Raw genomic sequence first — 10,709 nt, 5'->3', positions numbered from 1 at the left:
TTTCCCTATTAATGTTCTGTAATTGTATATACTTCATACTCCTCCTTTAAGTGTCCTATACTCTTTTTCAAGCTTGGATACAACAGTCTTCTAACAGGTCTGAATAGAGGGATTTCACTTTGTGTGTCTATATCCTAGCACATGCTTATGTTTACTTCAGTGTACTGAGCAGTTTTGATCACTGGACATTTGGGGCCTTTTTAGTTTAAATGGAAAAAACTAGAGACTGCATGAAATGAAGCCCCATAGCATTAACATTTAAAGCTAACTATAATGTAAAGTACAAAGTACAGTTTTGCAACAACGTAGAGCATTCATCCTGAATAAGTCTACTTACTTTTTCTGCATGACGACATATTTAAAAGCTAAATTTCAGTAGCAACGTTTTTTGGTGACAATTCAATATTTTGTTCTTTTTGTGGGTGTTCTGTTTGTTTGCAGTCAGATGAGTGAGCCTCATAGCGGTTTGACGCTCAAATGTGCCAAGTGTGGAGTAGTTTCAACAACAGCTTTGTCAGCCACCACCGCCAGTAATGCCATGTTAGTCCTGATCATTTACATCTTCTTGTTACAAACTTATACAGTGCATGTGAGACAATAGTTTGATGATGACAACTGTGTTTGCTAACACTGTATAAAGTGCTGAGCACGTTTAAATATTTTTTAACAAAAACAAAATTACAACCGTGTTTATTAACTGAATATAGGATATTCTTTAGAACATAAAGTACAACACTGTTACATTCTTCTTTGTGATTTTCAAGTTAAATTGATAAAGTGCCATCCTTAAATATGTTTTATTTTAATAGTGAGCTTTTAATAATTTTTTTTTACAACAATGCTGCTTTTCTCTTTTTTTTTTTAATAGGGCATCCCTTTGGAGTTCCTGTGTGGTGTTGCCACTTCTAGCTCTGACTTGGATGTCTGCAGTTCTGGCCATGACAGACAAAAGATCCATATTATTTCAGATACTTTTTGCAGTATTTGATTCATTACAAGGCTTTGTTATTGTCATGGTCCATTGTATTCTCCGAAGGGAGGTGAGGAATGGCTTCTCAGTTTTCTAAAGGGCTGTGCTCCTGTTAATCTCTCAACTGCTCTTTAATGTCATATATAGCTTGCTCTGCGGAAATATATTTCATAGAAAGAGAAAAGTATTTTGTGTTGAGATGTAGAGGAGTAAGTGATAGAGAAAGGAGAAAGATCAGATAATTCCAGGCTCAGAATGTCAGTTTCAGTATAAAACGTACCCGCTTGATTAAAGGTGGCTTTTAATGAAACCCAAGTTCAGGCTTTCACAGTATTGTGTATATAGGCAAATGCCTACATTCTTATTGAAATAGGATTGAGAGCGATAACACATCAGCTTTGCTGGCAGATCTGTGGTAGTGGGATTGTCAAAAATGAGCAGGCGGGGCTGGACTGGAGAGCATGAAGTATTTCACATTAGCCGTTTATCAACTTTAGGATATTTACAGCACCGGTAAACCAAATTACATGATTCCCTATGATTGGCAAGAGTTATTCAAAAGCATTTCTGGACTAAAAGAACAGTAACATGTTTCAAGAAAAGTTTATTGTCAACACTGAGTGAGCAAAACACTTGAGAAACTAATTAAGGTGGGTTTTTTTTCATATGGGAAAATAAAATGAATAAAAAGTACTTTAAGAACAGCAAATAAGAAAAAACAGATGCACTTGAAGCACCTTTTGTTTCAAAAGTCTGTATGGTCTGTGCTTTTATGGACCAGTTCACAGCAGCAAAACCATAACTGTTTACTGCAGCAAGTTGCTGTACAGAAAGAGACATAGATCCAGTTGTAACAGTCTGGCTCTAAAAAGTATGGCTTTCTAGCTCCAGAGACCCTTAGGTGAGTACAAGCCAAGGTAGAGGCCATCATGCACAATGTGCAATGCAGACTTTGCACTGTACAGGGTACCTCCTTGATGAAAGAAAAGTCTGTTGGTTTCAGTTGTCTGCAAAAGCATTTAGCTCTGACAGTCCCTGTCAGGGAAATCACTGCCAACATGTTTGTCACTCTTGACGACAGCTACAAAGCTATCTCAGTTATAGCCTATAGGATTGATCTAACATTTATAGCATGCCAGCACAGGCAAAACAATAATTCTGACTGTCAGGAGGAAAAGTATGAGGTGGAGTATATCACCATAGAACTCAAACAAAGAAGAGGACAGCTCTGCTTTATTATGCTTTCATAGTTCTTACATTACAAAAAGATACAGACTTTCACAATTACATACATAAAACTCCTGGTTTTCCTCTTAGTTCTATTGATATAAACATAAATGATTGATAGAAACATTTTTCACTTTCTCTAGTATACTATATCAAAGATTTTGTGTGACAAGGAAGCCAGAGACGTTTACTGAGTAAGAGATACAACTAGTAAGACATTTAACTAGAAGGGAACTAAGTGATTTGTTGTGTCTCTTTCTGCCCTCTGTCCATTCAGGGTCTTTCGGAAAGACATTCAATCTTTCTATACTTGCATATCCTAACTTCTAAGACAAATATTAAAAAATGTAATGCTTCTTAATCATGAGATCTTACAGACCATGCGAAAATTAGGAAAGAAAAATGCAAAATAAGAGTTAGGTATTATTGCGTTATGTTGCCTTCTTAGTCTAGAGAGCCTAGTATTCTTTTTCCCTCTCCTTCCTGTTTATATACCTAATTGGGCATCAGAAGATGGTAAGGTATGTGTCACAGTACCTTCACAGTACATTCACAGAGAATGATAGGAGAGATTAGGATTGAAGCTTCTTCATCAGAGTTAAATGGTTTGCCTGACCTGCTTGAGCATGAGATGCTCTAAAACTAATTTGAATCACACTGAGTAACTCCTGTTAATGCTGGAAATGGGAGGAACCCACATTTATTTTCTTCTTTTGCTGTGCTCTGCTGACTAGAGAACGTTTGGGTTAAATGCATCATTGGCATCTGAAGCCCACATTTCTGTATTACAAGAGAAAAATAGAGTACATGAGTACAGAGAGGGTAAGTTATAAAAGCTTGGAGTTGGTTACTGTTGCTAAGGAAACCACTTCCTTGGTAATCGCACGTTCATCACATCTGTCTCTGCTGCTCTGCCTGGCTCTAAGAAAATCTTGTAACTTGATGTTAAAAGGCAGGAGGGAAAAACAAGCTTCTGTTTCAAAGTAAAATGTAAAGACAGCACAGTCTTTACATAAACAACAAGGTTGAAAAAGCAGCTTAGAAAAATAAGCTGGTATTCAGAAAGTTCAAGCTTTTTGTTTCTGACTTGTGTGAGGACACCTAGAAGTTGCAACATACGTCGATATGATGGATACAGCTACATTTGGCATTCTGTTAACATGTTAAATTCATCTGCTTGTACTTCAGAAACATTGTAAGAAACATGCACATTAAAGAATACCCTAAAATCAAGATTCACTGCTTTAATATAGAAGGTAGTGAAAATAGGACATGACATTCTTGAGATCTCTGAAGAGATCAGAACTGAGGAGGCTTCATGAACATAGAGTCCCACACATATGGAGGCCCACTGCACACAGTATGTTCTGAAGTAATAATGCTTTGGGGTCAAGCTTACAATGAGATTCAACACATGTGGGAATGCTATGGAAGTAAGGATTTTTTTTTGTTTTTTTAATCAGATCACTGTGCCAGTGCTTCTCTGACAGCATAAGACTCTGAATTGTGACCTGACTTCAGCACTGATAAAGTGAGAGAAGACTTAGATTAAATTTGTAGCAACCAGGAGATGCCAAACTAAATTAACCTCAAACATGTGGAAAAACACAGCAAGGGTAGTGCCTAAAATCAGAATCTGAGTCATGATACAGGTCAAGCACACTTTACATGACCACATTTGGGAAGTTGTGGTGTTTTGAAATCAGTCCAAACATTCTCACCTTGCTTCATTCTTATTCCTGCTTTATATTAGTCTTCCTCGACCTGCAATAGTCACTTACCAAGACTGCAGAACACTCTTACTCATTTAAGGGTTGAGCACATTAAAATAATGCTTTCTAATGACTTTTTTTATTTCTATTTATTTATTTCAGTTTTCCTTTTGTGAAAGCTCTTAACAGCTTGCAAGAGAATATGATGTATCGAAAGCGGACAGCTTTTCACCAGCAACAATTAATGATTTATCCTTTTCTGCTGTTCACAAAATGTCCATGAGTAGAATACGATTTTCTCCCTTTTAATTATTCTCAATAAGATATCAAGTAATTTCTACATATAGATAAAGATAATGGAATAAAGATTTTTGTAGGCATTTTATTGAAAGTACTTTCATATTCAAACAAGAAATGATACTTGTTTTGATAGGGGGTCACCCAACCATGTTCCTGTTTCCCAAGTCACATCTTGCCGCCAGGTTGCTAATAGGGATACTTGCATTTCTAGAACAACAACAAAAAAAAACAAAACAAAAAAAATTAAAGCCTTCCATTCCAAAAAGTGCCTTGCTGTCCTTTCTGTGGTATGTGTGAGAAAGCAGCAAAATATTGTTTACATTCTACTGTCAGCAAACAGGAACTGATTTTTCTTTTGAATGTGCCTCTCTATTGAATCACATCTTTCTGACAAAAGTATTAAAATTTCTTTAGACATGCATTCTGCCCAAAATCAAAGTAAAAATAGACTTTCTATGAAAAGATAATTCCTCAAATATACCTGTGTTTTAGGGACAAGTCTTCAAATGTACTTTATGGATCATACTAGTAAACAGCAATTTCTGTGAAGTTTTTTTTTTTTAGTTTTGAGAAACCAGACTCTGTGCAAACAGTCCACTTTTCTTCTTCTTGTGCTCACATTGAAGATACTTACCTGATCTGAAGACTTTTACTCTTAGAAGAAAATCTTGAGTTTCCTTATGAAAGGAATTGCAGAAATTTTGATTGGAATCAATAACTTCTTTCAAATTGACTTATTCTTTGAAGTGTAATTAAGAAAGCACTATGTATCTGATAATAGTAACTATTAAGAACTGTCTTTCAAGAATCTTACATTTATTAAGCAGAAGATATATTCTATTTTGCAATGCTTAATAGTATATCTACTAATCCTGCTATCAGACCTGTGCCAAACTGAATGAGAAGACAAAAACAAATACTATCACCAAAGACAGATTTGGTTTGAGTACCAGATCATCACTGACTAGTAGTTAATACTGTCCCCTGGCAAACCTAATTCTGTGGTCTTAATGTGATAGACTGACAGATTTTGCAGCAGCCACACAGTATAGAAAGTGTATGAACTGGCAGGAATAGGCATTTATGTTTACTGCTTCTGCTTTATTAAATATGCCAAAGCAAAGTCATGCATTGTATTCCTTACAGTTTAATTTATTCTTTAATAGGAGTAGAGTGTGTGATGTTGCACAAGAATCAGTGTAAGATATTGTTTTCACAGGTTCAAGACGCATTTAGATGTCGACTGAGAAATTGCCAGGATCCAATCAATGCAGATTCTTCAAGTTCTTTTCCTAACGGACATGCTCAAATCATGGTTAGCTTTTATTTCTTCTTTGGCTATTAATTTAGTGTTCCTATGCAAAAGAAAAAAACTCTATTGTATGTGGCAAGCACGTACAATACAGTGCACAATATGCACAGCTTAAATATTAGAGCCACTTTTAAGCATGATTATCTTTAGGTCATTATCTACTTGCTTAAATCTCTTAGCAAATTTTAAATTATTGGTGTGATCATTTAGTGAAGGACAGTGAATTCCACCACTGTTCTTTATGACAAAAAATTCTTACATAAGAAAATGAGAAAGTAATCTAAATATATCATGACTTTTTCTACTGTTGCTGTAAAGAGAACTGATGCATTTCAGAGTTTTCCCTTCATTAGGCCTGGAAAAATGTTCCTCTCAAACTAAGTCGGACAAGGAGAAAGTGGTAGAGATTCTAGAGGGGGAATCTATTTAGTGGCTTCAATTAAGGAGATGATAGTGAATGGCTCAGTATGCCAGTTTGGATTTACTAATATTGTTAAGTAGTACACTAAGGCAACATATTTGTTCCTTCAATTTCAGTGACAGTCTGTCATTGACTATAATGGGGACAGGATCAGGCCCTAAAAAATACAAGGCTCAGCAAAATGATGAGGCTTCTTCAAAAATCATGTCACAAATAGAGTCCATTCTTTGGACTTCACAAGGAGAAAAGAGATCGGTTTTATTAAACATTTTTCATGTAATAAACATATTGTGGAAATAAAAACATTATTAAAACTTACTTGAATTCACTAACAGGATAAACAGTATTGTTCAACTGGGAAAAGTGTGCTTGGATTTTCAACGGTTAAAAATGATTCCTAGCTCTTACGATTCATTTTTGCCTAATAAAATAAACAATAGTTGTTTTCAGAGAGTACAAGGTTTATGTGATTACATTAGTAGCAAGACTGGACAGAATGTTATGTAACAAATAACCACTTCATAACAAATTAATCAAGTTTCAGATAGGGTGGACTGATTGGCTTGCACTTATTCACAGTAATTTGTATTGCAGAATATTTTCCATACTTTTTATAAAATTGCTATGAAAAGCTTCCTTAAAGATGATCCTTCAATGAGATGTAGAAGTTACTCTTCCATATACATAAAAATCTATACACTGTATCGTTTTATTAAAATTATATACTCTACTTCCACCTATTTTATTTTATTTTTTCTGGTCAGGCAGCATACTTTGAAAACCACCCAGTTATACTTTAGGAAACTTTGTAAAGCTCTGCTGTTGTAAAACAATACACCTTCTCAGCAACAAGAAACCACTTTTAAGAGACTATGACTCTGTAAGTAGGACATTTTGGAAGCACTAGTTGGCAAAAAGATGTTGTGGTTTAGTTTTCAATTAATAATGGTTGACCTGTTCCATTGTTTCTTGTTACAGACCGATTTTGAAAAGGACGTGGACATTGCTTGTCGGTCAGGTAAGAACATCAAGAGAGTATTTAGCCAGCACGAAGAAGTCTTGTACTAGTTCCTTGTGAAGTGAAAACTAGAAAACTATCAGGGCTTAATTGTTTACGATGCATATTTATAAATGTAAGGAGAAAAGTGATACTACTGTATAAATACATCTATTTCATTTTCTTACAAAAGCCTTCTAGAATTCAGCAGCTGGGAAGTAATTATCTATTAGAAAGCAAATGGATAAAAGATCAGTCTTAACACACAAAACTTTCCTTGCTCTGCTACACAAGCTAATGTGAAACGGTCATTTTGCTATTTTTAAAAAAATCTACATAGTGTATCTTAACAGCTATGTGTATAAAGGATACATCAATTCGTGTTAGTTTTTAAAAGGGTAAGTTTTTTAACACTCTAAGTGAAATCAACAGTAGGTTAACATGGTACCAGGAAAATGAAATTTGATTCCACTTTACTGGAACAAGTTGGGGTCTTTTAAGACGTGTCAGTAGTGTAATCTTTACTTAGTCAGCTATGTCTGTTTCCACATATCAAAAATAACACATTTTAAACAACTTGTTTTCCAACCTTGCTTAAATAAAGTACAGGACAAAATAAATGACCATTTCAATGCTATAGAATTTTTTAAATCTAGATAGTATTCCCAAAGGACAGTTTTTCCTAGGGAGGCAATCCTACATAGACACCCTTAGTTTTGAATGAAGAGAAAAAGAAAGAGGGGGTGGCCCTCGCCATAGAGTGAGTCAGAGCAGAAGCTGATCTGCATCACCTGCTTGAAGCACACTCTCTCCTCACTGGCTATATGAGGAGCCAAGAAGGCTGATGTCATTAAGGTAAAGTTTGAATTTCCAATCACCCACATTTAAAAAACTGCCACTTCTTCTTGAAATATGGTAATAGTTCTTCCATATAGGTTAGTTTTAATATGCACACGTATTTTGAAGGGACCAGGATAGTACACTGCAACAGTATTACATGCCTGTCAACATCCAATGCAAGTGCAAATCCAGCACTGGTTCATGTAGCTCCTGCTTCTTACCTTTGCCAACATATCTCTGCAGTATGGAGAACCTTGCCAACGGCATCCTTAAGAGGATAGACTTTGAATGCAGTTATGAACAGGCTTTACTAGACAAACGTTTAACCTCGATTTCTTTTAGTAAAGGATTTAAGAGTAGATCACTTAAGTGTCTTAACAAGTGTGACTGGAAACAATGGAGCAGCCACACTGAAGTCAGGTATTTTTGTTTAGAGGCAAATTGTTCTTTTCATAATGGAAAAATGAGAGGTGGTTTTGTGTGAGGTAGGAGAGTGGGATGCCTCATGAGCTGCTTGCTATAGAATATGGCACTAAGCTGACAAGTACTGGGGGATCTGGGTCATGAGAGCCCTAAGGCTACCAAAAGGGGTGTAAATGTAATACCTGAGATACTTCAAGTTGTCTTACTGTCTCAGCCCGTGAGCTGGATTTTATTGCACAAAGTAGCACTGGTATGAATTAAAATATTTTCAACTGGGACAAAAAAGTCCTTGGATTTTTTTCCCAATGTAGTTACTTTTTTGTCACTTTTATAAAAAATAATAATAATTTAACACAGTATGATTTTTAAAGTCATTAAAAAGGAACATTCAGGAGCTCAGAAACACATGTTCATGGTTATAATCTTATGGTAGGTCCTTACAGTGGATTGACAAAATTGTTCTGCCTTACAATCTGTTTGACATTGGAGGAGGTTATGTGGAGTTAATAATGGCAGTACAGATGTCATAGTGGGTTTTGGGGTTTTTTTTTTAATTCTTAATCAGGTTCCACATGGCAGGCTTTTGTTTAAGCTGTAGGTCACCTAAGATCTATATAAGGCAGTAGGAATAAATGAAGGAGTGCTTTCTACTTATGTAAATGATGGAGGCTTAGTCAGAGATCTATGTCAGTTATACTGTGTAGATTAAGAGATGTTGATCTGAAAAAGAAAAAAACAAACAAAACAAACAAAGGACAACAAAACCAAACCTTCCCATAACAATGTTTATGGAATAAAAGTTACTAAATGGACAGAAAATAAGTTTAAGAACATGCACTGGTAAAGGGAGTGCTGCTAAATAAAGCCACAAGAAAAAGTAATGTTAGGCAGACATGGTTTCATGTTGTAATAATTCTGTTCTCTGACCCACAGTTCTGCATAAAGACATTGGACCTTGCAGAGCAGCTACTATAACAGGAACACTTTCTAGAATTTCACTAAATGATGAAGAGGAAGAGAAGGGACCAAACCCTGAAGGAATGAGCTATTCTACCTTGCCTGGAAACATCATCTCCAAAGTCATCATCCAGCAACCAACAGGTCTCCATATGCCTATGAGTATGAGTGAACTGGCCAATCAGTGCTTGAAAAAAGACAACAGTGAGTTGCGGAGGACTGTGTATTTATGCACTGATGATAATTTGAGAGGTGCAGATATGGACATAGTCCATCCTCAAGAGCGGATGATAGAAAGCGACTATATAGTCATGCCCCGGGGCTCAGTAAATACCCAGACATCGCTGAAAGATGAGAGCAAAATGAATATAGGCATGGATACATTGCCTCATGAAAGGCTGTTGCACTACAAAGTTAATCCAGAGTTCAATATGAATCCTTCTGTAATGGACCAATTTAATATCAATTTAGACCAGCACCTTCCTACCCAAGAACATATGCAGAATTTACCATTTGAGCCCCGCACAGCAGTGAAGAATTTCATTGCATCTGAGCTAGATGACAATACAGGATTATCAAGAAGTGAAACTGGATCCACAATATCAATGAGCTCTTTAGAGGTCAGTGATGCATAAACAAATTGCATGCTCTGTTGTTCTAATTATTTTATAAGACAATAAACTGTGTCTTTTGTCTAAGGGGTGAAGCTAATGTTTTAATTCAGTATAAATTATTGTTTGGGATCATACACTGCTGTTCATATTTCTCTTATTATCAGAAGTGTTTATACCTAGAAAACAAGATTAAATTTTCCGAGCCAGTCTGTAGGAAACTCTATAGTCCTGGAGATTTAACATTCCACACGACTGCAAAGGATTTCGTGACCTACCAGGTAAAGTTCACTGGAAAATACTGTGTTGCTATGAGAAGAAAAACTATTTCTGCAAGATATATGTGATAATCACTGACCCTACCTGCAAGCACATGCAGTTGAAAATATTTGCCATTTTATTGCTGACAATCATATCTCTCTCAGATATGATAGGTCTGATTTTGCTCTCACTCGTGTAAATCTTGGATTCTTCCATCCAATAATTTACCATTTACTGATTAAATATTGTTTGCATGTGGGTGCAGGCATTGGTACAACTGATGTGTGCAATAGGTACAAGTGGACTTCATATCCTAGATTCCAGCCAGATTGAAAAACCTTTGAAAGGGTTACAGTTCATTACTACAATCTCTCTGTTGAATTTAAATACTATAAAAGTGAAAACAATTCACATTGTTTCTTCAGACCTAAGTGTCAAATACTGCCATTCCTATTCAGCTTTTACTTATGCAAAACCACCAGTGAGGTGGAATTAATTTCATACTTAGGCCTCCTTAAGAATTGGAAATACATTTCACCAGCATTTGGAGGGAAAGAAAAAGACAAATGAAAAAAATATGGAATATACTCATCCCTGAAAGAACTTACAGATGAAAAAAAATTCTACTGTATATGCAAACGTGATGCCCATAGCTGTTACTCAATAATGTTTGGACCC

General features: G+C 35.8%; 1 protein-coding gene across 1 annotated transcript in view; it reads left to right on the top strand.

The window, feature by feature from the left end:
- Positions 1–10,709, top strand: part of LOC104411380 (brain-specific angiogenesis inhibitor 3) — a 41,550-nt gene that overhangs the window by 11,004 nt on the left and 19,837 nt on the right. Inside the window, exons 5-9 of the mRNA XM_010021785.1 lie at positions 442–540; positions 869–1,040; positions 5,429–5,524; positions 6,921–6,960; positions 9,136–9,779. Coding sequence (XP_010020087.1) covers positions 442–540; positions 869–1,040; positions 5,429–5,524; positions 6,921–6,960; positions 9,136–9,779 — 1,051 coding nt within the window. The remainder of the gene's footprint in view (positions 1–441; positions 541–868; positions 1,041–5,428; positions 5,525–6,920; positions 6,961–9,135; positions 9,780–10,709) is intronic.

This window comes from Nestor notabilis, unplaced genomic scaffold, assembly GCF_000696875.1.
Source record: "Nestor notabilis isolate BGI_N333 unplaced genomic scaffold, ASM69687v1 scaffold26550, whole genome shotgun sequence".
Classification (NCBI taxonomy): domain Eukaryota; kingdom Metazoa; phylum Chordata; class Aves; order Psittaciformes; family Psittacidae; genus Nestor; species Nestor notabilis.
Note: the sequence above shows the minus strand (reverse complement) of the source record. Positions and strands in the feature narration are given on the sequence as shown.